Source organism: Ovis aries, chromosome 3 (assembly GCF_016772045.2).
Source record: "Ovis aries strain OAR_USU_Benz2616 breed Rambouillet chromosome 3, ARS-UI_Ramb_v3.0, whole genome shotgun sequence".
Taxonomy (NCBI): domain Eukaryota; kingdom Metazoa; phylum Chordata; class Mammalia; order Artiodactyla; family Bovidae; genus Ovis; species Ovis aries.
Window position 1 is genome coordinate 3,066,560 of NC_056056.1, and position 27,529 is coordinate 3,094,088.

Genomic DNA, 27,529 nt, shown 5'->3' on the forward strand with positions numbered 1-27,529 from the left:
GTGGACATGGCGGATGACGCCAAAGCTGAAACATTTATTTGACGGCCTGAGATCACTCCTGCACCCAGCAGGGACTGCCCTTGGGCTTTCAAAACACACGGCCTGGAGTCGACTCTTGGCTACAAAGCTGTGAACCCCGCTGACGGCCAGGAAGGAAGCCTCCCTCTGAACCACAGCGTCTGGAGGGCGAGGCAGCCAGTGCAGTGCCCGGGCCCTGCAGTGCCACCACCAAGGCCGCCTGGCCCTGCAGGGCGCCACACACAGCCCTGGTCCTCCTGCCGCCCAGCACGTCCCCCAGTCAAGTCTCAGAAGGCCCAGCCGCCCTGCCTGCACACCTCGGAGGTCAGGAAAGGGAGAAGCTTCCCTGCATCAGTCAAGCGGGATGAAGGGTCACCCTGGGACCCCAGATGCTGGTGTGGATGGCCACAGCCTCCAGAAGCGGGCAGGCTGGTGGCCCCCGCTGGCTTCCGAGGAGACATCAGGCCTCACCCACTCCAACACCATTCGTTTCAGGGACCGCGTGGTGCCCCCACCTGCCCAGATTCCTGGGCAAGCAGGAAGGTGAGCCTGGCCTGACCCCCACCGGTGGCTTCCCTTCCCTGCGAGTCCCTGGTTTCCGGCCACAGGGCTGGAGAGCAACCTTTATTCTGCTGGTTGGCCTGTCTTCTGAAGGAAGTGTGCTCTGCTGAGCTTTCCACTCAGGTTCAGGGAAGTCCCAGGCCATGAACGTCTGCCCTGCTGTCACCCCCAAGACGCACAGGGGGCGCGCCGCTGCGGCGCCTCTACCGGAAGAGCCGGTACGCCCGGGGCAGGCGCCCGTCCCTGCTGGCCAGCGCCGTCTGCACATGCTCGTAGGTGGGCAGCTCGCTCAGGTCCCCCAGCGCGGCTACAGCGGGCTTCCCGCGGAGCATCTTGGAGGCGACCCTCTTGATGTCCTCCGGTTTCACGTCGCCTGGCACAGGAGCAGAGGTGTCAGGGCCACCCTGCACCCTGCCGCAGCCCAGCCCTCTCCACACTGTGGTGGCAGCCCTGAACAGACGGCGGGGGGGGGGGGGGGGTGCGGGGAGTCCCCCGCCGTCACCCCCCACCTGCCGGGAGCGGCGCTAGGACTGCAGAGTGTCCAAGTGCAGCCAAGAGTGGGCTGCAGCGGGTCAGGGCGAGGTCTCAGTGAGCGGGCAAGGGTCAGTTTCAGACACACAAGGATGTGCTCATTCCCAGGAAAGTTAGTAATAACCAAGGGAAAAAACAGACCTCATCTGATTCACCTATACAACTCCACAGGAGAGGAAAAGCTACCCCCTCAGGGCTGCATGGACAGTGGATGGGGTTGGAACCAGGGGGCTGTGGGGCCGTACACACAGCCCAGCCTCAGAGGAGGGACTGACACCCCAGGAACTAGTTTCCTACAGAAGATGAGGCCTTGGGGACGTCAGAACTGTGGTTCTCAAGCGCCAAGGGGCTTCTCCGAGGGAAGAAAAAGTTCACGCACACGTGGGGCAAGCGTGGTTCCCAGCAGGCCTCCACACCCAGGAGACACTTCACCCTAGTGAGGCGCCTCCACAAGGCGGCAGGCGAACCCTTCCGGGGTTGCAGACCCAGAGCAATCTGCAGAAGCTGAGAGTCACAGGCAGATGAAGCTTAGGGCACGCCTGGACGTCCAAGCAGGGAGACCGCCAACGCCTGGTACAGAGCCGCCGTGGGGGCTGCTGCCCCTCCACGTGCAGCGGGCTCTGGCCACACGCTCCACCCAGGTCCCTGCTGAACGTGTTAAACCTGGAGGGGCTGCGAGGCCCGTGTGTAAGGGGGCAAAAAGCTGGGGCGGCACGAGTAAGGCGTTAAGCTGGCGCTGGCAGGGCTGGGAAGCATGCCGGGCGAGGGCAAGGCGGGGCACGAGCCCGCGGGGCCCCACCTGGGAACCCTACTCACGGATGAGTGCGCACAGCTCGTGGGGCAGCTTCCTGGAACGGGTGGCCAGCACCTGCCTCCCCACGTCCTCAAAGATGACGGGCCGGGCCTCCAGGTTCATCATGAGCATGGACATGAGCTGTGTCTTGGCCCGCTCCAGCTCCACCTGCGGGGGCACGTGGCTCAGTCCTCGCACCCCACCACCCGGCCCCTGGCACGCAGCCCAGGCAGCAGAGGCTGACAGATGCGTCCTGAGAAAGGGTCTTCGCTTACCCTGGGCTGAATAAGGGAGGAAACCCCGCCAGGCCCAGGCTTTCGCCCAAGTCACCGTCAAGTACCGCCGTGCTTTATCCTTGGGGCTTTCTGGGTCAGGGAGAACCGCACTAACAGGACCCTGGCCACATTCCAAACAGGCGTAAGTTCTGCCTCCCTGGAGCGCTTGTGTTTAAAGTTTGCCGAGTGACACAAGCAGGAGAAACCTCCCCCCAGAGGGGGCCGCACACGGCAATCACAAGGAAAGCAAATCGGACGTCGGCTCCAGGGCCTCCCCCAAGCCCAGGAGCAAGGCCCAGACAGCAGAGCTCACGCTACCAGCTCTGCACCTGGGGCCTCTGCAACCAAGTTGGAAGTGTAAGACTTTTCACTTTTGCAACTTCAGGCAAATACTTTTTGTCTCAAATTGGCTTCGCCTGAGAGAAAAACACTATATTTTTCTGGGAAAACGCTAATGAAGTCAAATGTAAACTTTCAAACGTGTTTTTATTGTTAAGACCATGCTTCTTTTCCTTATTAGGGAAGAAATACGTGGTGACTGCATGGTCTGCAGATGGGCCGTGCAGAAAGCAGCTCTAGAGGCGAAGCACTCGCCCAGAGGAGACGGCGCACGTGCCGGGCTCTCTGCTGCTGGTGCCTGTGGGTGTGTGTGAGCATGGGCCACGTGACCGTGTATATAGAACCTGCTCATTTGTGCCAGCTCTGGTCCAGGAAAAAACAAGCCTTCTAAACGTGTATGGCATAAAAAACAAACAAGGAAACAAAACTTAAACCAGCCAGAAAAGGCGAGACAAACACCCCGGGTGGCTGGCTTGTTCTGCGGGGCGCTTCTGCGGTTCCTCCGCAGGTGGCTGAGGCGCCACGGGGCAGGCCCAGGAGGCCGGGCTGGGGGCTCCTCAGCAGGGACACCAGCGAGGACAGGCCCCCCCGCCTGTGGGCAGCACTGTCCCAGCTGCGCCGCTGCTGGGGTGGGCATGGAGCACAGGCCCACTGCTGGCCACCCCCATGCCGCACTCTCCACCAGCCAGCACCGCGGATGTACTCACCACGTCCACCGTCCCAGCCATTAAGACAAACTCTCTTGTGATGATTTCCACCATCTCTCGAACCTGCATGAGAGCGGGAAACACAAGCGTGCCAGCTGAGCCCCGTGGCCTGAGGCCTGGTCCCCGGGGGAGAGCGGCGCCCTCACCTGTCTGGGGTCGGCGCTGGCGTGGATGCATAGCAGGCCCGTGTCCTCGTAGCTGTGGTGGTAGGAGGTCGCGTTGTACATCCAGTGGTGCCTGCGAGGGACACAGGAGAGGCGTCACAGCCCCAAGGTGCGCTCAGCCGGGCTGGGGCCCCAGCACAACCGGACGCGGCACGCCCAACCCACCTGTTGAGCACGTTGAGGTAGAGCCTGGTGAACATGCCCTTGCCGGGCCCGCCGGCCGAGAAGGAGCCACCCCCGCCCATCATCATGTTCAAAACCGCAAAAGGGATGAAGTCCCCTTCCTGTGGGGACAAGGGGGGGGGATGAAGTCCCCTTCCTGTGGGGACACAGAGGGGGAGGGGGGATGAAGTCCCCTTCCTGTGGGGACACTGGGGCGGGGGGGGGGGGGTCAGTGGGGGGAGGTGAAGGCCTCCTGTGAGGACACGGGGAGGGGAGTCAGTGGGGGGAATGAAATCCCCCTCTTGCAGGGACATGGGGGGGTCAGTGGAGGGAGGTGAAGGGCCCTCCAGTGAGGACATGGGGGGTAGGGGGAATGAAGTCCCCCTCCTGCAGGGACATGGAGGGGGGCTCATGAGGGGGAGGTGATGCTCCCCTCCTGTGGGAGGCTGGAGCAGCGCTCAGCAGGGCAATGCCCACCCCAGACCCCTGGCCAGTGGGACGCACCAGGAAGGAGCAGCTCTCCAGGCCAATCATGATGTGCGTGAGCTCAGGGAATGGGGCGGGGCCCAGGCTGACGTTGGACATGTCTCTCTCCAGCTGCAACCAAGCAGAATGCGCGTGCGCTCTGAGGGACGGGCCACTGGGCCTTGGCGCTCCTCAGGCCAAGGGGTCTCCGAGCAGGCCTACAGAAGTCACACGTGAACACTGGGAGGCCCTGGAGAGGCGAGAGCCACTCAAGCCTCTGGCTCTGGGCCAACTCAGCTCTAAGCAGGATTTGGGTTAAGGTGAAGCTATGACAACACCATCAACTCAAACACCCACAGGATAAACGTAAGATAGCACCTAAAGAGAAATCCAAGAAAGCGTGCGCAGCCCGAGGTCACGGCGTTACCTTGACGATGCCCCCGGTGTACTGAGCCACTGATCTGTCCACGTGCACGGCTGCCCCAGTGCCCCAGGCGGGGCAGGTCCCCAGGAGGTACTTCCGGGCGCACTCGACCAGCTGCGTGTGCTCCACCCCTACCCCGGCCAGCACCATGCGGTCAGGGGTGTAGTAGTTCCTCAGGTAGGAGTGCAGCACCTCCCGGTCGATCTTTCCGACGTTCTCCACGGGGCAGAAACGGCGGAGGCCCACCGTGTTTTCCCTGTACGCGGCCTTGGCACAGGAAGCGAGAGGAGCACACGTGACAGGGAGAAGGCGGCCAGGCCCCCACGAGAGAGCTGGCCCGTGGGACTCCCACCAGACGGGACAGCCTGCCGGCTGCTTGGTTCAGCTGCTGTCTGGCGGAGCAGCTTTGTGTGTTTACAAAAATAGTAAAATCTGCCTCTCCAGAACGAGAACTCATAAGAAACGTAAAAGGCACATCCCAGAGCTCTCACTGCTCTGAGGACTGGAAAGTTTACAACGGGCACAACTGACACGCTGAGAAATCCCAGACGTCCCCAGAGGTGGCCCCGGGGCCGTCCCGCACCCCCGCACCTCGTGGATCATCTCGGTGAGGAGCGGCTCCGGGTCGGGCCGCATGTTGAGGTCCTCCAGCTCAAACTGCACAGCCATGCGCGTCATCTCAATTTCCTCGTCTGCAAAGAACCAAATCGAGGCTCAGGAGCCACCTGGAGCCTGGATCCCTGAACAGGCCATGTCGCTGACCCGTGGGCGCTGGCAGTCTCCTTTGCCTTCCCCTGGGACAGTCCTGAGGGATGTATGTGCGAGTCGGGGGGACGGGGCCCACGCTGCAGGCAGACTGGAGAACTGGGCATGCTCCGGCACGAGGCAACCACATGGACCTGCTCTGAGGCGCGACCTCCTCCCAAGAGAGGCACGTGGGTCCCCAACCGTCCACCCAGACACGTGCACAGACCAACGTCAGGGGGCCGTTTCCTCAGGCCACTTGAACAAACGCCAGAGGACCGTGAATGTGGTCCTGTAGCCTGGGACCCCCGCACCGCCCCAAGGCCAGGCTGCTGTGAAACACCGCAGCCAGCCCTGTCTGGCCCCTCTCCTGGCAGGGAGCTCAAATCCTGCCGTTCTTAAGGCTGTGGGAGGCCGGGGAAGACGGGCACGGAGACTCTTGGTAGCACACCATTCAGTATATAATCGCCACCCCAGAGGCCTTTCTGAAATGAAACGGCCTTTCCACTGCAGATGCCACAGAGCAGAGAAAGGCATGTCACGCACCCAGCATCAAGCACACTTCCAACTATGAGCGTGTCCCTGTGCCAGCCATCCCTGGTCGGGCAGCCCAAGGCTCCGAGGACACCGTGCCCCTCCCCAGGGCAGGACGCCGGCACAACTCCTGGCACCCCACCCCCAGGGACCCCTCAAGCAGCCAGAGCGCACACCTGTCAGCCTGGGGTGCAGGACCACATCTGCCAGCAAGCCCACCACGGTGTCCAGGCCCTTAGAATCAGCAGACACAGCATACATGGTGGTGTCTCTGAAAAAACCAACAAAACCAATCCTGGGGGCACTGAGGTCACGACAGGCGTTCGCGGGGTGGGGTGGGGGTAACGCCACTCTGCATCCAGGCTCAGCCCACACCCGGCGCTGCTCTCTTCCGTCGTACAGCACGAACCCTCGGCAGGCAGGATCCACACCTGCACGCAGGCTAAGCGCTGGAGTGGAAGACACTGTCCAGCCAACCAGCGGGGCTCTGAGCGGTTGTCGCCAGCACAGGCCCCTCCACAGCTGTTCCTGCCCCCCGTGCTGCTTGTCTGCTGCGTGGCCAGTCCGTGGGGTGCACACCTGGCCTCAGACAGCAGCGCTGCGATGGGACAGGCGCACCGAGTCACCTCGGAAGGGGAAGCACGGGCGCTGAAAGCCAGAGCCACGAGTGTGGGCGGAGGAGCGGCCAGGCAGGAGGCCACAGAGCACAGCGGCCAGGCAGGAGGCCACAGAGCACAGCGGCCAGGAGAGGGGCGAGGAGGTCACAGAGCACAGCGGCCACAGGAGAGGGGCGAGGAGGCCGCAGAGCACAGCGGCCAGGAGAAGAGCGAGCCCTGGAGCAGACGTGGCCCCGGGGCCTCTGCAGGGAAGGGGCCGTCCTGAGCGGGACCTCGAGAGAGGGCCAGACGGGGAGCAGGGAGTGGGTGGGCTGCGTGGGAGGAGGACTCAGGCCCGCCTGACCAGAAGGGGACCTGGAGACATGGAGGAAGAGGCTCTAGATGACACCGCAGGCAGAGTCTGACTTCACTCACAGGCAGCTAGGAATCACCAGCTTCTCAGCAGACTTTTTGAACTCGTGAACACAGAGACCACGCTAACTCTAATCCTTGTCATTTCACTACGTAGCATTCAGATGGAAATAACCAACCACTTAAACAAGTATGGCCTGGGGCTTCCCTGGGGTCCCTACGTTAGGATCCTGCACTTCCACTGCAGGGGGCACAAGCTCGACCCCGGGTCAGGGAACTGATAACGAGATTCCAAACGCCGCACGACGGGCCCCGCCCCCAAAGCGTGATCTTTGCTCATCTCATATTGCCCTGAACAGAGCTTTCTGAACACGCTCTACACTAGACAGACGCCACCTGTCTGGCCGCCACACCCCTAGCTGTCTGTGAACCCCCCTCCCAAACAGACCCCTGCCTCTTCAGGCAGAGCCTCTGCGATTGCTACTCCCGGGTCTGAGCCGCTGTCTCCCATCGTTCCACCTGGCAAACTCCCTCAAGAACCAGGCCCAACGTCAAGTCACTTTCCTGACTCCAGACCAAGTTAGAGGCCCATCCTCCACGCTCCCACCACACCCTGGGTCCCTGGCTCTGAGGTCCATCACCCGTGGGGCCACCCTCTGCCTGCTCTGTGAGCCCCGTGGAGACCCCCTGTGCTCAGCCGGCAGCCCATCTCCAATGACCGGGAAACGGCCTCCTGGAGACCCTGTGGCCCTCACAGTTTGTCCATTCTTCCAATTCGCCACCAGCTCTCTGCCTGGACCAGGGCTTGCTTCTCATCATTCGGCTCCACAGCCTCTTCGAGGGAGGGGTTCAGGGGACTGTGAGCAAGGAGGAGAGCTGTAGCTCCACGTGATGCGAGGGGAATCCGTGTGTGAAGCCGGCATACCTTGATGTCTGGCAATCACAGATACCCCCATGCTTCTCCAAGGTAAGCAGAATTTCATCTTTGCTGCCAAATCGATCAGTAGACTAGAAAAATAAGAGAACCTAAATAAGCAGTCCAAAACAACCTCCAAAATACAATTTTTAAGAAAATACTTTACTTTTGCTTTCAAAACACATTAAATCAACTTTCTTTTCTTAACTCAAATACCTTTAATTAATATCAACTCAGCAACTTAATCACTTATGGAAATTGCCATTCTAAAAGAGGAAAACTGGATAGGTTCTTCCCAAGCATAGACTCAAAATGACCAACTGGACACTGACCGAAAATGCCAATTTTTCCAAAAAGTGAGCAATTCCACTAAGATATTTCGCTTCGTATCTTGATCCAGAGTTAATAAGAACTGGTGATAAAAAGAAAATTGACAGATTAAACAAAATGTTCAAGAGGAAACACTTAAGACAAAGCTTTTAAAAGTGTGAATATGACTAAACAGCCAAATTTAAACACGTGAGAGTGAAGAGCATGTACACTGTCTTGACTCTGAACACTTCACAGCTGTATACATACGTCAGTATTTACAGAATTGTCCATGTTATGCTCGCCGTAGAAAATTTTTAGAGTAACAGAAAGGTAGAAAGGGGGGGGAAAAGCCCACCACCGAGACAGCCACTGTTCATTCTCCAGCTACTAAATTTTCAGATGCTATAACGTGCTTTTTCACTTAGGGTACAGTTCATTAACTATGCCCTAATTACAACTAAGTCAATTGAGGTGTGTGCATTTTGTAACAAACAGGAACACCCACAACGTTACCAACAGTACTTACTTCCTACTGTACAGAATTGTCCAAACTTATTCTGGGATGCCACACGGAGTCCATTGTCCAGTGTGGTCACTTTGGTTTCGAACTTTTCTTGTCCGTCAACTGAAGCAAAAATAGGCTTGGGTACTCCGGGCAAGGGGGAAGAGAGGGGGATGCTGGGGTAGGCACCACCACTGCTGAACCGTCTGTATGCAGGGTCTCCAAACCTGAAACAGAGAAGGCGGTCCAGGTATGAGAAAAACGAGATGATGCGGACTTCCCTGGCAGTACAGTGGTTACGACCCGGCACGTGCACAGCCAGGGCCCAGACTCAATATCTGCTTGGGGAACTGACATCCTGCAAGACGCCTGGAACAACCAGAAAAAAACAAGAGAGAGAGAGAGAGAACAGTGTAAACCGTGGTGGCCACCAAGGTGCAGCTGTGTTTTTCACGCATCAGAAAAGTCTGCATCTCTTTATGTAGAGGATTTCTACACCGTCCTAGGGAGAGAGCAGAGGGGTGACCAAGAGCACCCCTGAGGGAACAAACTCTGGCTGAGCCGAGGCACTGGAGGCAAGCTGGTGCTGTGTCTATGAAACAGTAGTAACAGCCCCTTGGGGTGGGGGCTGTGCGGGTTAAGCCAATTTCTACTCACAGAGCACTTGACCAAGCTCTGCCCTTCAACAGCGCCCCTGGAGTCTAAATGGAAGCCACGCCTCTTTACCAGGTCCCAAAGGCTTTGTATGGTCTGACCCCTGACTCACTCTCCAAACTCATCTCCTAACCCGGGAGCCGCGCCACACCAGGTGCACCCCCCCTCAACAGGCTGGGCTCATCACTCCCACAGCTGGGCCTGCCTTCTTCGCCCGCACTGCTCACAGCGCTGGCCCTTCTCTCATTCCCCACCTCTCCTGGCTTAAACGTCACCTCCTTGGAGGCTGCTCTTCATTCTTCCTGAAGTTGTCTCCTGTTTCCTACCGCTGAACTTCGGCTTCAAAGCTGAAACTCTAGGTGCGCGATTGTCTGAACCCACCGCCTGGTTTCTGTCATCACAGCACCCGGCTCCCACGCAACTCCTGTACACAGCGGGAAGGCAAAACCCCACCTGTCGCCTAAACCAAGTGCCCGTGTGGGAAAGGCCCGAGGTCCAGAGGAAGTGCACAGCACCGCGGCCAAGGGCACGGCTCTGGCCACCACGGAACCCTGGCTCCGCGGGCTCGGCCTCACAAGGGGACACGCGGCCGGAAGGGGCCCGAGGCGGAGATGACACGTGACCTCGGACAAGCCCCCCGACCGCCCGGGAGAAGCGGGAGGGAGAGGAGAGACGGATGAAGCTCGGGGCCGGAGCCCGGGGCGCCAGACGAGGAAGCCCCCACGTCGCCTCGGGGACGGGGCCGGGGTCCCGCACCCCCAGCCCGCTGACCGGCCGCCGCGCCACGGCATGGGGAAGCCAGAGGCGGGGCGTCCAGAAGGGCTCGGGCTGCCCCGGCCCCCGGCCGGCCCCCGGCCCGCCCTCGGCTCACCTCGGCCGCGAGCGGCCCCACGAGCCCGCGCCCCGCAGCAGCCGCGTCGCCGCCAGCACCATGGCCGCCATCTTGTGGCACCGCCCACCGCTTCTGTCGTCACTTCTTGCTCCGCCCCCGGCGCCCCGCCCCCCCGGCGTCCGCTCGCGGCGCTCGGCCTCGCGCTTCCGGTGCGCGGAGCGGAAGCAGCGGCTGGAGGCTCGGAGCGGCGGCCGAGCGGCGGGCGACGGAGGCGGGCGACTCGGGCCGCGGCCGGGACGGAGCCGGGGCCATGGAGCCGCCGCTGCCGGGCTGAAGAGGGCCGGCGCCGCGCAGCCCGCGGCGATGGCGGGCTACGCGCGCCGCCCGGGCGTCACCCCGCTGTCCCGGGCCCGGAGCCTCGTCATTCCGGACGGTGAGCGGGCCGGGGGCGGGCGGGCGGCCGCGGCCCAGCGGCCGCGCTGAGGTCCAGGTGAGGCGGGCGCGCGGGTGAAGAGTCGCTCTTGTTGTTATTACAGCTCCCGCGTTCTATGAGCGCCGGTCTTGTCTCCCCCAGCTAGACTGTGAGCGCCCCCCGGCCAGGGACCTGGAGTCCCACTTCTTCGGCTTTCGGCCGACGTTTATGTGCTATATGCCTAGTCCGGTGCTAGCTTCCGTGGGAGACACAGGTGAGAGACGAGCTTCAGGGACCCCGCCCTCCCCGGGGCCGGCGCTGCTTGCGGTACCGCGCGGTAGCGCAGCTCACCCCCGGCCTCGCGATGACCACTAACCCCACCGGGTGCCGGGCGCTGGGAGTCCCGCCGCCTGGAGCTCACCACAGTCAGAGAGTGGAGAACCCCCCGCCCCCGCCCCCGCCAGACAGTTCCAGTAGACCGCAGTAAATGTTGGCTTAGAGGTAGGCCCAGGGTGAGCACAGAAAACCCTGTCTTTCTTCCTAAGCCTTCAGCAGATCAGGCTTAAACCATTCTCTGGTCCCCTGCAGCTGGGCGGAGGCCAGCTTTAGTTCCTCCTAATTCTCCCCAGGTGGCTAACACTGCCTGGCCTTCAGGGTATTCCGGGGCGTTTAGGTGGTTCTATAGGGGTCTGAGAGCCATTGACCACCCACAAGGGCGTTCAGGAGGCACCACAAGACGCCTGCCCTACTGGGCGTCAAACCCATCGGGAGGTTTTTCAGAATCACAGATGCCAAGGCCCATGGCAGCAGCCCATGTCCAGAGGCAGGAGCCCATGGGCGTGAGCTTTAAACGTCCTCCAGGCTGTGAGAGACCACTGCACTAGAGACCCCGTGTCAGAGAGAGCTGGGGTCACAGAGCACTCGTGTGGTCACAGTGGGGTGATGGTGTCTCTCTGCAGATTTTGGCTATGGAAAGGGGAAGTGTGCTAAGCAAGGTCCACCAGGAGCTCAGAACACACACTTTGGAGGTAGAGTAGTTCGGTAATCCTTTATTTTTCTCTCCACCCACGTCTCCACGTGCCAGGCGCGTGCCCAGGGGTGGGGCTGTAGATCTGACAGCGTATAACTAGTCTACCTGGAGCCCAGAAGAGCCAGTGGGAGTGGAGCCCCGCAGATCTGATCTTCCCTGGGGGGGGGGGGGGGGGGGCGGGAAGTTGGGAAGTCACGCCTGAGGGGTCTGAAGAGACGGGGGTGGAGCTGAAGTCACAGGAGCCAACTTCACACAGGACTAGCAACTGGGCTGGGCGTTGTCGGTGGGCTGAGAGGGCTGCGGGGTGGCTGCCTGGGTCCCCAAGGAGTCGGGGAGAGAAGGGAAGGCTGAGGTGAGGCGGGAAGAGGCTGGCGGCGGAGCAATGACTTGACGTCTGCCGGCCCCGCTGCAGGCTGCTCCTGGAGCCTCTGGCCGGGAGGGGACCCATGGGCGCCTTCGCACTCCCCAGGTGGAGCCCGATGGCAACAAGGTGCAGGGGGCGCGGGGCTGGAAGGAGGATCTTGGGCGCCCGAGTCAGTCCATCCTGTCAGGTAGCTAGTCGTCTCCCGGCATCACCGGGGTCTGGGGAAGGATGTGAGCATTCCCGATGTAGGTGGGGTCGCGTTCAGGCGAGAGCAGTGAATAGGAGCTCCCTCTGAGGGCCTTCCGGAGGCTTTTTGCCTGAGTGACACCTGGTATCTTTCAGATGATAAACTCGGAGACCTCGAAGCGGCAAATCCATTCTCCTTTAAAGAGTTCCTGAAGACCAAGAACCTGAGCCTGTCGAAGGAGGACGCCGACAGCAGGGTTTACTCGAAGGTAAACCCAAGGCCGTGTCTGCAGCGACCCTAGAAACCCTCCAGACATCTCTCCTGACGCGCATGGGATGAGGGGCGAAGCGAGCAGCTGGTTTGCCCCGCGGAGCCGCAGCGTGGGGTTCAAGGCCACCGGGCTCCTTGCTCTCTGTGCCAGCAGCAGACATCTGGGAGGGACGGCCTGCAGCGGCCCCAGTCTGAGCATTGCTTCCCCACCTTCTCTAGGAAGCCACGAGGCACTCGCTGGGACTCGACTGCACCTCCCCAGCTTCCCAGACTGTGGGCTATGGCCTGGAATATCAGCAGCCATTTTTCGAAGACCCGACGGGGGCTGGCGACCTCCTGGACGAGGAGGAAGACGAGGAGGACGGGTGGAACGGGGCCTACTTACCGTCCGCCGTGGAGCAGACGCACTCCTCCAGGGTGGCCGGCAGCACGTCGCCCTGCAGCACGTACGTCTCCTTTTTCTCCAACCCGTCGGAGCTGGTGGGGCCCGAGTCTCTGCCCCCATGGACACTGAGCGACTCCGACTCTCGCATCTCCCCGACGGGGAGCCCCAGCGCTGACTTCACAGCCCACGGAGAGAGTCTGGGGGACAGGCACCTTCGGACGCTGCAGATAAGTTACGAAGCAGTAAGTGAGGGGGGGGTTGCGTCGGCACCCCACCCTGGTCACTGCTCGTGCCTGAGCAACATTCTTGGAGGATGCCGGAGCCCCCAGCGTCCTCCATGGCCTGGGGTTTGGGCTCCAAGGACGAAAGTCTGTGCTGCTGCGGCTGCGGCAGCGTCCCCGTGCTGACCATGTAGGCGCCTGGAAAGTCCCAAGGAGGAGCAGCAGAGGACTGCCGGGGGGCCAGCCTCTGGCATAAACAGAGGCAGGGGGAAACCCTCAGAGCGCTGCCTCTCGGAAAACGGTCCACTCCAGGCAGCGGTTCGGGACAGCTTGCCTGGTGAAAAGATTACAGTCGTTTAGAAAGAGTTATTCTGAGTAAAAGTGGAGTCTGACAGGTTCTAAAAAGCAGCCACTTCTGTTCTGTGTTTCTCTGCGTGGACTATAGAGCGATCCTCTGGAATGGTTTTGCTTATTAAGAAGTTCCAGAGCCAAACTGTGAAAATGAAGACTCCTTTTGAGTGAGACTCTGAGTTTCTAATAAGGATTTTCTTTTTCTGCAGCTGAAAGATGAGAATTCTAAGCTGAGAAGAAAGCTGACTGAGGTTCAGAGCTTCTCTGAAACTCAAACAGAAATGTATGTAAGCTTTTAGATAGGCTCACAATTCAGCCAGGTCCCGACCCTCAGAAACCTCTGTGAAAGCGATAATGGAGTATCAGAGTTGGACGGAGCCCGGGTTTTATTGCATTAAATCCTCAGTGTCAGATACGTTTCTTATGTTCTGTGTTAAAGTTTATTTGAAAACTTTAGAGCAAAACCAGCCGCATGTGATGGCGGAGTGGCGGGGCTGTCGGCAAGCCGCCCCCGCCACCCTGGGCGCCGACCACGGGCTGACTCGTGTCCAGCTCCAGGGTTGTGCTTCCGCAGGTGCCTTCTGTAACCTCGGGCTCCGGTGGTTTTTATCTGATCAATCCAGTTAAAACTTCTGGTACTCTTCTGTCCTTAGAATTAGTCGCAGGAGTTACTGATAACCCAGGCTTTTTCCTTAACAAGGGTGAGGACACTTGAGCGGAAGTTAGAAGCGAAAATGATCAAGGAGGAGAGTGACTATCATGACCTGGAGTCGGTGGTGCAGCAGGTGGAACGGAATCTGGAGCTCATGACTGTGAGCAGACGGGGCCCTTGTCGGCAGGGGGAGAGCTGGGCGGGCCTGCCCGGCCAGGCTTCGCAAAGCATCGGGTGTGCCACTCCCTGTGGGGAGCCCAGGCTGGGGGCCGTGAGCAAGGTTCCCTCACTATGGGCTGCCCAGCCATTGGGTGGGCCCGCCAGGTGACGGGGAGGGACAGGAACAGAGGGGACAGGACACAGTGCGCTGTGTCCAAGCTGCCGTGTCAGTGATGGCTTTTCCTTTCTCTCTTGGTCGGGGGAAATCACAGAAGCGTGCAGTGAAGGCAGAAAACCACGTCCTGAAACTGAGACAGGAGGTCAGCTTGCTCCAGGTAACCAGCAAGAGGGCCTCACCGGTTCGCGTGTGAGCGAAAGAGCCTTTCCTCCCCCACCCTCCCCTCCAGTTCCCTCCCAACAACACAAAGCACCCGAATCAGGACAGTATGAGCTGCCTTCTCAGAGCCTCCTGGTTGAGCCCCACACGGGGCTGGGGATGGGTCCCAGCACCCCAGGTGGCAGCGAGGTGCCAGCATGGCGAGAGGTCATGTCCCTCAGGAGGCCCCCAGCGCAGGGCGCCTTGTCATGGGGGACGGATGGGGTGTCCTCTGGTCGCACTACCTCGGGCATGGTGCTTGGTTTCAGTCGGACAGCCTCTTGGCAGCTTTCCTGTTCAGTCGGGAAAGTCGTAACGTCTCCCCTCCCCGCAGGCCCAGGTCTCTAACTTCAAGCGTGAGAACGAAGCCCTGCGGTCAGGCCAGGGCGCCAGCCTGACGGTGGTGAAGCAGAACACGGACGTGGCCCTGCACAACCTCCGTGTGGTCATGAACAATGCGCATGCCTCCATCAAGTGAGTGCGGGGCCTTCGCCGCTGTTGAAGCTGCAGGCTGGGGGGCGGGGCTCGTGACCCTGTTCACACCAGGGTCATGGGAGGCAGCCTGGGCCAGCAGCCCCTCCCTGTCCGTGTGGAGATAACTGACAACCACTCTCACCTGGGAGGCTTGAAGGTTAGCATCAGGCAGGTCTTAATCGCCTGCAAGATGTCTGCCAGGATTTGGGGTGAAACAGGAGATGGTACTGTCTCTCTTGTAAAAACACGTAAACTTGAACAAGGCTCCTTGGCCGGCGTCCTCTGTCTCCCTGGGTTGAGCTCGGCAGGCAGTGGTGTCCAGCCACAACCGCAGACAGTGACGCCCGTCACTTTTAAGTTGAACACATAGTGTCTGGAGAGTAAATCTGATGTTGAACAAACTGCAGCTTTTGCTCGAGACCTCCTTTGCTTTAACGCTCGGGGTTTTTTGTTGTGTTTTTTTTGTTTGGGGGTTTATGGGGAGTATATTTCGTGGGCGGGGGTGGGGTCAGGATGCACCACGCAGCTTTCAGGTTCTTAGCTCTCCAGCCAGAGCTCAAACCCATGCTCCCTGCAGTGAGAGTGTGAAGCCCTAACCACTGGGAAACCAGGGAAGTCCCAGGGCTTCTGCTCCTCCCCCGGAGCGACTGTGTTAATAGAAACCATCTGTCACCTCTGGGCTTTCGTTTCAGGCAGCTGGTTTCTGGAGCTGAAACATTGAATCTGGTTGCTGAAATCCTTAAATCTATAGACAGAATTTCTGAGATTAAAGACCAAGGGGAGGAGTCGTGAGATCTGCGAAGGTGCTTCCAGCTCCCAGCTCCCAGCTCTGTTCACATCCTGAAGCCACTTCCCAACGGATCCCAAGCTGCCACGGCGTCTCCGTGTGCAGCCTCCACCCACAGTAAAGCTTTATCCCGAGACACTACCTTCGTGACCGCGGCAGTGTTATTAGCCACACACGGGGGCCGCACCTGCACTCCTGTGTAGCCTTTCTGGGCGAGTTCCACACCGCTTCATAGACGCTGATCGTCTGTTCGAAGGCAATTCTATAAAAAAAGCAGTGATCTTTTTTGAGTTAGTAAACGAAAGCAGCGGTTTTCCAGTCAGTGTCTCCCGTCGTCATTCCAGGGCTCTAGGCGTAAGAGGAGTTCCGTTGGTCGGCTTTGCTTTTGTCAGTAGAGACACGTTACACCAGCCGTAAAGTGCCTGCTTGCCTTGGACAGGGCACGTGAGCCTTCCTGCCCTCGCTCCGCGTGCCCTGGCTTGCCGTCTGCTCCCTCCACTTCTGGCAGGGGAGGGCTCTTGCGGTTGGTGGTCTGAGCACAGACGCCCTGTGCGGTGGTCGCTCTTGTCCCCCTAGGGACCGAGGTCAGCACAGGCATTCCACGGCGGGACACCGTCTAAGCACATCTCTTCACCGGCCTTCAGACTTGGGAACTCTTTGGCTAGAGGGTTTGATAGGCGTTTCCAGTGGCATCTGGGGCAGCGGCATGCAGGATTCAGGGACGTGAGGCGTGGGTAGAGAGTCCCCGGGTCAGCATGAGGGCTCCCACGGTGCCTTCCAGCGCCTTCCTACTGGAAGGGAGCTGAACATACACTAGATGCCCTTTTGGCTGTTTTCCTGTGGGTGTTATTTGTTTTTAAATAAATGGCCTTTTCGTGTTCAAATCAACAGTTTTCTTATTTAATAAACTCTAAGTCATATGCAGTGTCCCTTTTTTCCCTAATTGAGCCTGCTCTTTCTGTTTGAGAATCACACTGTTACTCTTGTTCTAACAGGTGATTTGTGCTGGTAATGCAGCTTGTGGGGTCAGGGTTTGCCCACAACTGCTGTGGGCCCTGGCCACAACAACTGGGCACTGTGGACGGCTGTGGGCAGAGCAGGGTTCTGTGTCTCGAGTGGGACACACGAGTCCAGCGTTGGAGCGTTTGCTGTCACTTCGGCGGATTTTCAAGATGTTCACATTGCTAGGCCCTCTGATCTTAGTTTAGAAGTCTACGGGCTTCTGTTCCTAAGATACAGGGCCCCCTCTGGCCTCCTCTGACCTATATCTTACCCCCACCCACCACCTCCTGCTCCCGCCCATTGGTGAAAAGTGGGCTCCCAGATCAGTTTTCAGAGCAGACTTGAGACCTGGTAGTCTAGCAGGAGAGTGTTAAGAGTGAGGGTCTCTTCGGAGGTACATGTGATGGCATGGGTGGCTCTATGCACAGCCCTGCATAGAGGGCAGCAGATCACCATCTTTGAGTTCCCTTCACCCACCAGCTCACAGGCCGGGCTGGCTGGGCAAGAGGCAGGGCGGCTTGAAGTGTTCCACAGTAAAAGAAAAAAAACTTCAGATGACAATGCACCCTGGCTTGACTGTTGACCAGGCGTCTCTGCCTGTGGATCTGAACTCCGTGGGGCTCCGGTCCTGGGCTATCCCGCAGATGCTGTGTGAGCTGGGGATGGACCAACAGCTCTGCGGCCCCATTGCTGACTCACTGGAAGGGCATGGGCTCCCACCCATCCCGGGACCCTGGCCGCGGGGAGGCAAATCCCAAAGAAAGGCAATGCCAAAGAATGCTCAAACTACTGCACAATTGCACTCATCTCACACGCTAGTAAAATAATGCTCAAAATTCTCCAAGCCAGGCTTCAGCAATACATGAACTGTGAACTTGCAGAAGTTCAAGCTGGTTCTAGAAAAGGCAGAGGAACCAGAGGTCAAATTGCCAACATCTGCTGGGTCATGGAAAAAGCAAGAGAGTTCCAGAAAAAAATCTATGCCAAAGCCTTTGACTGTGTGGATCGCAATAAACTGTGGAACATTCTGAAAGAGATGGGAATACCAGATCACCTGACCTGCCTCTTGAGAAACCTATATGCAGGTCAGGAAGCAACAGTTAGAGCTGGACATGGAACAACAGACTGGTTCCAAATAGGAAAAGGAGTACGTCAAGGCTGTATATTGTCGCCCTGCTTATTTAGCTTATATGCAGAGTACATCATGAGAAATGCTGGGCTGGAAGAAGCACAAGCTGGAATCAAGATTGCCGGGAGAAATATCAATAACCTCAGATATGCAGATGACACCACCCTTATGGCAGAAAGTGAAGAGGAACTAAAAAGCCTCTTGATGAAAGTAAAAGAGGAGAGTGAAAAAGCTGGCTTAAAGCTCAGCATTCAGAAAATGAAGATCATGGCATCTGGTCCCATCACTTCATGGGAAATAGATGGGGAAACAGTGTCAGACTTTTATTTGGGGGGTTCCAAAAATCACTGCAGATGGTGATTGCAGCCATGAAATGAAAAGATGCTTACTCCTTGGAAGGAAAGTTATGACCAATCTCTAGACAACATATTAAAAAGCAGAGACAATACTGTGTCAAAAAGTTCTGTCTAGTCAAGGCTATGGGTTTTCCAGTGGTCATGTATGGATGTGAGTTGGACTGTGAAGAAAGCTGAGCGCCAAAGAATTGATGCCTTGAACTGTGGTGTTGGAGAAGACTCTTGAGAGTCCCTTGGACTGCAAGGAGATCCAACCAGTCCATCCTAAAGGAGATCAGCCCTGGATTTCTTTGGAAGGACTAATGCTAAAGCTGAAGCTCCAATACTTTGGCCACCTCATGCGAAGAGTTGAAAAGACTGATGGAAAACACTGATGCTGGGAGGGATTGGGGGCAGGAGGAGAAGGGGACGACAGAAGATGAAATGGCTGGATGGCATCACCAACTCGATGGACATGAGTTTGGATAAACTCCGGGAGTTGGGGATGGACAGGGAGGCCTGGCGTGCTGTGATTCATGGGATCGCAAAGAGTCGGACACGACTGAGCGACTTAACTGAACTGAGCTGAACTGACGTGGCCATGGCCAGGACAGTAGTGAGCACTCGCTGGGTTTTCTCCTCGGTTCCTCTAGCAAAACCCTGGAGACAGCTCACGGAGAAACAGCACGGACAGGCTCGGGGGCGGCTGCAAGAAGTCCCACCCCCGGGCGCGTGACCCAGGCCCCCGGGGCCCCAGCCGAGTGCCGGCGGACATGGGCAGTTCCAAGGCTGGCCGCGCGGGGGCACCACCTGCCCGCCCCGAGAGCCCGCTCCCGACGTGCCTTGCGTTTCCGCCGCGGCCTTGGAGGCGGGACTTCTGGCCCACGGCGACGTAATCGCGTGGCTTCCGGAAGCGTGTGCGTAGAGGCAGAGGGGCCGGGTCCGAGTGCAGGTGAGGAGCGGGCGGGGGAGGGCCCGGAGGAGGAGGGACCCGGGAGGGCCCGGGGGCGGCGGGGGAGGAGCGGCGAGGGGCAGGATGCCGGCCGGCTGGGGAGCAGTGTCCGCGCAGGGGCTTGTCATCGCCTCGGCCCCGTCGAGGGCGCGCGGGCGGAGCGGCCGGAGCACGCCGCCCGTCCTGGAAGCCTCGTTCCCGCTGCCTGAGAGCTGGAGGCGCTCCGGGTGGCGGCGGCGGCCTGTTTGTCGCACTGGAGGCCCCCGATGGCCTGCACCGGTGGGGGGGAGGCGGGAGTTGCGGGGAGGCCGCGGGTGGGAAGGGGTTTCTCCTGGGTGTTTTGGCCCCTGAGTCTGTGCTTGTGTTTCCCTGGCGTTTCCGCTGCCGCCGGTTTAGTCTCCTGCTTCTTTATTAGACGTCGCAGACTGTTGTTTCCAAAGAAAAAGAGGTCCCTGTTCCTTTCTCAGAGGCTTGTTCAGGCTCAGTCCCGAAAGTCAGGATGCTGGGGCTTCAGCAGGCCCTGCCCTCCCGGAGGGGGCTTCTTCCCAAGGCTTTGAACCCTGCCACCTGGTGGGTGTGTATTTTATTTGGTGCCGGATGCCTTCTGCATCCAGCCCTGTGCTGGGGGGCGAGCAGGTGCACCTCGGGGTTATGGGCCTCATCCTTGTCCTCTAGTGACTTTTGATGCACTGGGTAACTAACTCACTTGTGGTTCTGTGGTGGGAAGACAGACCAGGCAGCTGGTTGGTGTTGCTATCCATCACTACACTCCCCCCCACCCCTGCTCCGGTGCTGGTTGCAGCCTCAGCGTGGCTGACAAGGCAAAGAGCAGGAGTTCATAGGGCCGTGGGGGTGCCAGGTAGGCCCAAGGCTCCCAGAGATATCATCGTCACACCTGGGCCTCTCAGAGCCCAGTGCCTGCTTTGATCAGGCTTCCGCCGTCCCCCGCAGCGCTGAGTGTCTGAGGGCCAGGTGGGGTTTCCGCGTGCTCTGGGTTTCTGACATCTCAGGATGTGTTGCAGGCGGGGGCGTCATGGATGTGGATGCTGAGAGAGAGAGGATCTCCAGGGAGATCGAGCAGCTGGAGAGGATCTTGGACCCCTCCTGCGCGAGCATCAGCATGGACGTCTCGGAGTCAAGTCTCGACTCGGATTCGGATGCAGGTTAGCACCCACGCTCCTTGGTCAGAGCGGCCGGGTCTGCCCTTGGACCACGGTCAGCCACAGTGCGTCACTCCACTGGGTCTTTAGTCCGCTGGCCAGCATCACCACACTCCCTCATCAGCCCCTGGCCCTGTGGGTGTGTGTGAGTGCCCTGCCCCTTGGTGCCGCAGGCTGTCCTGGGAGGTGGGCCCTGCTCTCCTTCTCAGGGGTCGGAAGGCTCCTGGCCTCAGCCCCCCGGCTTGAACAGTCAGCCACCGCTGAGACCCCTTGGATCACTTCCTGGTGCTTGGGCAGCTGCCCTCTGTCGGAGGCCCCGCCGCCAGGGCTCCCCTTCTGCCCACCCCATGTGCTCCCCTGGGCCCCGAGTGCCCTTCCCGGCAGCTCTGGCCCAAGGCCTGCCTGCCGAGACCGAGCCATCCAGGGCCCAGCCTCCCACCCCTCAGGCTCAGGTGTGGCCCTAGGGCTGAGCCTCTCACGGTTCCCAGCTGCACGGGCCTTCTCTCACCTGGTATTGGGCCTCTGTGCACATCCGTTTTCCCCCTCTGACCAGCTCCAGCTCCCCCAGGACAGAGCTGTGTCACGTGGTCTGCCCTGGTGGTCCCTACAGTCCCTGTTCCCTCCATTCCTGGGGAAGCCCCCTGTTAGGCTGACATCTTGTCTTTCTGGCTGATCTGCCCTCGTCCACGCAGCGTGCGTCCCCCGCAGGCCTTTTGTCCCCTGTGGACCTCCTCGCTTCAGCACCCCGCCGCCCCCCGGCCTGTGGCTGCGCTGGCCGGTTGGCCTCAGCGCCTGTGGGGCCCGTCACTAGCTGCTGTGCCCAGCGCTGGGCACCGACCGTGTGCTTGCACTCCTGCAGATTCGCTGCCCGACGAGGACTCGGACCTGGACGCTGCTGGCCCACTGCTCTCGGTAACCTGTGGCCTGAGGTGGCCGTGCTTGCTGAAGCGGACACACCACCCTTCCAGTGGGTCTGGGGAGGGGGTTGCTTTGAACTCATCTTAGCTCTTCTGCGTTATTAAAGTACCACGGGTGTTGTCAGTCAAGATAGAAGGGGTGTCATCAGAAATACACACGTCCCTAGAGATACCGTCATCACAGCTGGGCATCCAGGCCTCTCGCCTCTCTTAGCCCCTGCCGGCTGCAGCGACCTCAGCTGGACATGACTCGGGGGAGGCTGAGTGTGCTGCCTGGTCCGGCCCCGTAGTCGCCGCTCCGAGCGTCAGGGTGGCAGCCCCGGTCGGTGCGCGCGCCAGAGCCAGGAGCAGCAGCTGGGATCAGAGGGAGCACTCAGGCCTGCTGCTCTGTGCCTGCCGTCTGTGTATCTTGTGATTTTCTGTTAGTTTGAGAAATTTTTATAATTGGTTTTTGTTTTATTCACTAAGTCAATAGACATGGAATTGCTTCCTGTTTGTAACAGCGGGGTGGTCTCCTGATACGGACTTACTGTAGTTTGGTAGTCTTTAGACTCACCACCTTGGGGTGCATGTTTGGCTCAGCTCTAGTTTCAGTCTTGCCAGCGCTGCAGGGCCCACATTCCCACTCACTGTGTCTGCCAGCAAACCTGTTGTACAGTGAGTCTGAGTTTCACGGGAGTTTTTAGTATCAGGGGTGAAAATTGCTCATTTTCTTAGTTTGTCACCTAAGGTATATTCTTAGAGATGGCGTATAAATTGGCTTTTAAAAAAAATCGTTTTTTTTCCTTTGTGTAAACTTACTGACTTTTGAAAGGTAATTGTTTTACAGTATCGTGTTGGTTCCCGTCACGCATCAGCGTGAATCAGCCATATGTACCAGCCATGCACGTGTTCCCCCCTCCTGAACCTCCCTCCCACCTCCCATCTAAATTGGATCGTTGTAAACTAGGAGACGTGTCCAGGTGCTGTGTGGTCCACAGTCAGGGTGGCGTCACACCAGCCCAGCGGCCAGACCGCAGCTCACCTGGGGCCCTGCACGTGCGTGAGTATCCCTCACCTGCAGCTCCCCGCTTGTCTCCAGGAGGAAGAGAGGTGGGGTGAAGCCAGCAATGACGAGGGCGACCCCAAGGAGAAGGCACTCCCTGAAGACCCAGAGACTTGCCTGCAGCTGAACATGGTCTACCAGGAGGTGGTCCGGGAAAAGCTGGCGGAGGTCAGCCTGTTGCTGGCCCAGAATCGGGAGCAGCAGGTCAGGCAGGCCTGGCCCAGGAGGCGCCGCCACCTGGCCTCGGGGGACCAGGCCCTGGGTCCCATCCTTCAGGGGAGCCGCTGCTGGCTGACCCACTGGGGCCTTCTGTGTCTGCTGCAGGAGGAGGTCATGGGCGACCTCGCAGGCGTCAGGGGCCTCAGGGTGAAAGACGGCAAGAACCCGCCCCCGAACCTGTACCTCGGACACTTCATGAAGCCCTACTTCAGGGACAAGGTCACGGGAGTGGTGAGTGGCCCGCCCCCTGCTCGCGTCTCTACACCCTGCTGTGGGCGTCGGGACTTCCTCGAATTCTCAGAAGCGTGTTCCCTGGCCTCACTAAACTGAAACCCTGCTGGCCTCAGGGGGGAGCAGCAGGCCTGCGTCCCTGGGAGGGAGTGGGTGGCCTCGGCCCACGGACAGGCGGCACCGAGTCCTCCCTGCAGGGGCAGCCCCGCCGGCCCTGCTGCAGGTGGTGTCCGGAGCCGCTCCCTGGGCTGTGCTCTAGGGCTGGGCGTCCACGCACGCTGGGGGCCAGGGTCCCGAGTCCCAGCGGGAAGCACACTTGGCTCCGCCCACAGCGTGACCTGCCATTCTCCAACAGGGGCCTCCTGCCAATGAGGACACGCGGGAGAAGGCTGCCCAGGGCATCAAGGCTTTCAAGGAGCTCCTGGTGACCAAGTGTACGAGCTCTACCCCAGGAGTCCACCCCGACCACTGGCCTGGTCACCTGAGGGCCTTCCCTTCCCCACCGAGTAGGGTCACGAGTTGTGTCGTGAGGGACAGACCAGGCCTCCCCGGGCTCGCTCTGTGCTCTCCCGCCTCGTCCCTGCTCCGGGGTGTGCACTGTGGGCGAGTCCCAGGCGGCCTCCTGCACAGTCACTTCCTTGTCACGGGCTGGACAGGGTGGGCTGGGGGCTTGTCGCTGATGGGGTGTGATCCCGAGTTACCCTGTCCGCTTCCTCGTCTCTGCAGGGAAGACCTGGGAAAAGGTCCTGCTCAGGAAGTCGGTGGTGAGTGACCGCCTGCAGCGGCTGCTCCAGCCCAAGTTGCTCAAGTGAGTGTGGAGGCTCCCTGCCCTGGGCTGAGGCCGGGACAGGCTGGCAGCTCCATGGCCAGAGGCCCTGGTGGCTGTGCCTATTGCCCTGCCAGCGTCCCTCCGCTGCGGTGGGAGCAGCACTGCTCCTGGCCTCTCCCTCGGGTGGGGCGTGTGAGGGCCAGCCCGTCCCCCACGAGTTGTCGGCTTGGGCTAGGCTGCGCTTAGAAAGAGGACTGTTGGCAAGACGGGTGTTCCATGTGTGCTGACAGGGTGGGGTCTCCCGACCACGCCGCAGCACCTGGGGTCAGGCCAGTGGTACCCAGGGCCGCCTCCCGGCTCGCATGGGTCTGGGCTTGTTTTGGGGCAGTGGGGTCACAGCTTGGGTCCTGCTTAGCTCGTCCTGGAGGCGGTTGTCTCTGAGGGTCAGCACGTCCGGAGCTTGGACGACAACGTGCTGGCCCCCGTGTGTACTGCGCGCCTGCCCGTCACGACAGCTGCACGCAGGGCCGCAGCTTTCTCTCCGAGTGTGTCTGGGGTGGGGGTCGGCCTTTGGAGCCTGTGCTCCCCATGGCCGTGCCGCGTGGCGTGCAGGCAGGCGGCCAGCCCCATGGTGCCTGCCCGTGGAAATGCCAGGCCGGCTGGCCGCGGGGCGCAGCGTCGCCGTCAGCCCCACGGGCACCTGTCTCTGCCTCTCAGGCTGGAGTACTTGCAGCAGAAGCAGAGCAGGGCCACGAGCGAGCTGGAGAAGCAGGTCCTGGAGAAGCAGGCCAGGGAGGCGGAGAAGGAGGTGCAGGACATCAAGTGAGCAGCCCTGCCGGGGCGGGCGTGCTCCGTGGGGAGCCACGGGCCGGCGTGACCCCGTGCCCCTGCCCTCTCTGCAGTCAGCTCCCGGAGGAGGCCTTGCTGGGCGACAGGCTGGACAGCCACGACTGGGACAAGATCTCCAATGTCAACGTGAGTCCAGCGGCCAGGGCGGGGTCAGCACCAGTCATTGAGGCCATGACCTGCGTGGGCCACTAGGCCTGCCGGGACTCCCTCCATTCACTCGCAGGTCCAGCAGTGTGGATCACTTTGGGGGCCTCCCCGCCGGCACGTCCCGGCAGCCTGGACAGAGACCCCACTCCCTGTGGCCCGCTCCCACATGGACAGGTCTGTCTGTCTGTCTGCAGTTCGAGGGAGGCCGCAGCACGGAGGAGATTCGCAAGTTCTGGCAGAACTACGAGCACCCGAGCATCAACAAACAGGAGTGGAGTGAACAGGAGGTGACCCAGCTGAAGGCCGTTGCGGCCAAGCACGGCCACCTGGACTGGCAGAGTATCGCCGAGGAGCTGGGGGTGAGGGTCACGCCACAGCCGGGGCCTGCCCTTGCAGCTGCCAGGGGGTCTGCTCGGGCCACTCGGGAGGGCAGCTGGAGGGTCTGCTCGGGCCACTCGGGAGGGCAGCTGGAGGAGGTCAGAGGTTGCTCAGACTGCACCGCCTCCCGCAGATGCACTCCCGAGCAGCCTCGGTGTTCTGCCCGCTCCGTCCCCTTCCCGAGCCTCACCTCCTGCTCTAGAGCGTGCTCTGTTGATCTGGGAAGACTCTTTACCTGGTTCCTTTGGGTTTGGTTCTTTCTCGTCTCCTAAGGCAGGGACTGAGTTCTCACTCTCATCTCTGTCTTTAATGAAGATGGTGTTTGAGGTCCAGTTTTCTGAGAACAGCGTGGTCCGAAACATCTCTTTTTTATCGGTTTTGGAGTGACTGTAGTTTTCATTGCTGCTTTGGATCTAAGTCATGTAGAAGTATGTTGTATCATTTTTAAACAGGTTTCTTAGAAACCCTACTGTTCTTCAATTTGAGTTTTATGGCAGTTTTAAAATTTATTCTCATTTTATTTATTTTTTTGGCCACTTCACGTAGCATGCAGGATCTTAGCTCCCCAGCTGGGGGTCAGACCTGCCTGCACCCTCTGCAGTGGAAGTGTGGAATCTTAACCACCAGACCCCCAAGGAAGTCCCTAAAATCTCCTCTTTTTAATTTCTCACTTTTGTGACCAAGTGCATGGTTGCAGCAAACTCAGCTAAACTTAGCAAAGCCGTTTAAAGACAGCAGTGTGTCCTTTGACCTGAATCTAGGGGTCTGTGGGAGCCTGTTAAGTAGAGTTTGTTGCATCTGTGAATTCCGCTCTGAAACAGTTGTGCTCACACGACGAGGCTGGAACCTGGCATAACCGTGCAGACAGGTCTTCTTGTCTTTTGTCTCTGCCTCGCGACTGCATTTAGATGCTGTGCAACCTAGCGTGCATGCCTTTACTCACTTGGTAAGCGATGCTAAAAAGGCAGTGTACACACTGAGTCCTAACGACTGGACCATCAGGGGGGTCTTCCCTTTGTCTTAACTTCCTTAGTATTTCTCTTCTATTTATTCATTTGATCTGGCTGTGTCGGGTCTCCGTCGCTGCGTGTGGGCTTTCTCGAGTTGCAGTACGCGGGCTTCTCATTGCAGTGGCTTCTCTCGCTGCAGAGACGGGTTCTAGGGTACAGGGGCTTCCTGGTGTGGCACACAGGCTTCATTGCTCCGAGGCATGTGGGATCTCCCAGACCAGGGATCGAACCCATGTCTCCTGCATTGACAGGCGGATTGTTTATCACCAAGCCACCAGGGAAGCCCATTATTTTTAAGACTCTTTTTTTGTTTTGTTTTGGCTGTGCTGCGAGGCTTGTGGGATCTTAATTCCCTGACTAGGGATCAAACCCATGCTCCCTCCAGTGGAAGCACGACATCTTAACCACCGGACCACCAGGGAATTCCCAAGGCTAGTTTTTTTTTAAAAGCTGTTTTAGGTTCACAGCAAAGCCTGAGAGGAAGGCACAGGGCTTTCTCACACACCCTTTGCCTCCACACGTGCAAAGCCTCCGGTTACGAGCATCACTCACCAGACGGAGATTTTTTTATTTTCTTTTTTTACCAGAGATAGATCTACACTGACTCATCATGGTTCTCACTGATATGCATTTAAGGTTCCTGCGTGTCTTTTCGTGGCTTGATGGTTCTCTTCTCGTTCACACTGATTAACATTCCATTGTCTAGATGGGCGAGAGTTTCACCCACTGAAGGGCATCCTGGGTGCGCTTACAGGACTTGTCAATTATGGGTAAAACTGCCGTTAGCATCCACGTGCAGGTTTTTGGGTGGAGGGACGTTTTCATCCCTTTGGATAAATACCTAGGAGCACAACTGCTGGACCACACGGTATGGACGTGTTCAGCTTTGTGGGAAAGCAGCTGGCAGTCTCCCACAGCGGCTGCGCCACCCCACGTCCCCCTCATCTGGTGCGTTAGGGCTCTGCATCTTGGCCGCTTTTGTAGCATCTCGGGTTAATCTGCGTCTCCCCAGACAACTCGCAAGGGGGCACTTCTGCCCACGCACCTATTTGCCTTCCGTATGTCGCCTTTGGTGAGGTGTCTCTTAAGGTCTCGGCCCAGTGTTTGGTCAAGCTGTTCACATTCTGACGTTGTGTTGTAAGTGTTCTCTGTAATTCGGGTAACCATCCACATCAGACGTGTCTTTTGCAGTTATCTTCTCCCAGTCTGTGACTTGTCTTCTGATTCTCTTGCCATTGTCTTTTTAACTTCAGTGAAGTCCAGCTTAAGAATTCTTTATTTCACAGACCGTACGTTTGATGTCTCGAAAGACATCGCCAACCCCTGTGCTCTGTAACCAGAGAGCTCACTCTGGGAGAGAAGACACTTCACATCACTGCAGGGGACTCGTGGAAAACCCCTTTTCCACAGATGAGTGAGGGGGTGGATATGTGCAAAAGTGTTTACAGTGGGCCCCGGAGGGCTGTGTGCTCAGCTGGAGTGCAGCTGGAAGCTGGGGGGCCTTTACCTCGGAGCTCTCCCTGAGAGGGCATCCCTGGACACAGGCGCCATCCCAGGGACTCTCCAACACCCACCCCGACACGTGCACCTCTCAGCCACCCCTGATGGGGGCTTCAGCGAGGGGGGCCCCAGGGCCACAGCCCGGCCTGTAGCACAGGACGCCTTCGCCACAGGCCTGGCCAAGCAGAGGCCTCTCTTGGGAGTTTGCGCTTGTGGTGATTTTGGTGTCATGACAGGGAGGTGCTGTGACGTTTGTGGACACACTTTGATGAGCTGATGTCGAGGACCCTCTTTAGTGGCCCTGGGCCTTCTGTCGG

At 59.1% G+C, this 27,529-nt stretch overlaps 3 protein-coding genes across 18 annotated transcripts in view; 2 read left to right on the plus strand and 1 right to left on the minus strand.

The window, feature by feature from the left end:
- Window positions 1-14: 14 nt before the first annotated feature.
- On the minus strand, window positions 15-10,019 carry PMPCA (peptidase, mitochondrial processing subunit alpha). The gene is made up of 13 exons (XM_027966174.2): window positions 9,941-10,019; window positions 8,440-8,642; window positions 7,934-8,013; window positions 7,611-7,693; window positions 5,894-5,988; window positions 5,031-5,131; window positions 4,443-4,706; window positions 4,055-4,147; window positions 3,554-3,672; window positions 3,371-3,461; window positions 3,225-3,287; window positions 1,927-2,071; window positions 15-952 (listed from the first exon to the last, which is right to left on the minus strand). Exons 1-13 carry the CDS (start codon window positions 10,009-10,011, stop codon window positions 783-785), a joined length of 1,578 nt encoding a protein of 525 aa, XP_027821975.1. The 5' UTR covers window positions 10,012-10,019; the 3' UTR covers window positions 15-782.
- Window positions 10,020-10,109: 90 nt separating this feature from the next.
- ENTR1 (endosome associated trafficking regulator 1) lies at window positions 10,110-16,489 on the plus strand. 6 transcript variants are annotated; one of them, XM_027966178.2, is made up of 10 exons: window positions 10,110-10,334; window positions 10,438-10,587; window positions 11,273-11,341; window positions 12,050-12,162; window positions 12,384-12,791; window positions 13,331-13,404; window positions 13,822-13,933; window positions 14,205-14,267; window positions 14,643-14,782; window positions 15,475-16,489. In XM_027966178.2, the coding sequence occupies exons 1-10, from the start codon at window positions 10,265-10,267 to the stop codon at window positions 15,572-15,574; spliced, it is 1,299 nt and encodes a 432-aa protein (XP_027821979.1). In that variant the 5' UTR covers window positions 10,110-10,264; the 3' UTR covers window positions 15,575-16,489. The 6 variants fall into 6 exon arrangements, with proteins under 6 accessions (XP_027821979.1, XP_042101382.1, XP_042101383.1 ...); XM_042245448.1 differs by having other exon boundaries at window positions 15,479-16,489; XM_042245449.1 differs by lacking the exon at window positions 13,331-13,404 and having other exon boundaries at window positions 12,384-12,610.
- A 2,438-nt stretch (window positions 16,490-18,927) lies between these two features.
- Window positions 18,928-27,529, plus strand: part of LOC101116303 (caspase recruitment domain-containing protein 9) — a 30,927-nt gene continuing 22,325 nt past the window's right edge. For 7 of the 11 annotated variants that reach the window (XR_006059057.1, XR_006059058.1, XR_006059059.1 and 4 more), the window contains exons 1-9: window positions 18,957-19,266; window positions 20,010-20,150; window positions 22,146-22,313; window positions 22,434-22,559; window positions 22,915-22,993; window positions 23,286-23,367; window positions 24,046-24,150; window positions 24,231-24,303; window positions 24,519-24,683. Coding sequence is in view for 8 of the 11 variants with exons in the window: in XM_060411643.1 (XP_060267626.1) it covers window positions 19,072-19,266; window positions 20,010-20,150; window positions 22,146-22,313; window positions 22,434-22,559; window positions 22,915-22,993; window positions 23,286-23,367; window positions 24,046-24,150; window positions 24,231-24,303; window positions 24,519-24,683 (1,134 nt within the window). In the remaining 3 variants the exon portion in view is untranslated. Of the gene's footprint in view, window positions 19,267-20,009; window positions 20,151-21,001; window positions 21,115-21,893; window positions 22,027-22,145; window positions 22,314-22,433; window positions 22,560-22,914; window positions 22,994-23,285; window positions 23,368-24,045; window positions 24,151-24,230; window positions 24,304-24,518; window positions 24,684-27,529 lie in introns of those variants that run through there. The other 4 variants (XM_060411645.1, XM_060411644.1, XM_060411647.1 and 1 more) reach the window with 4 other exon arrangements.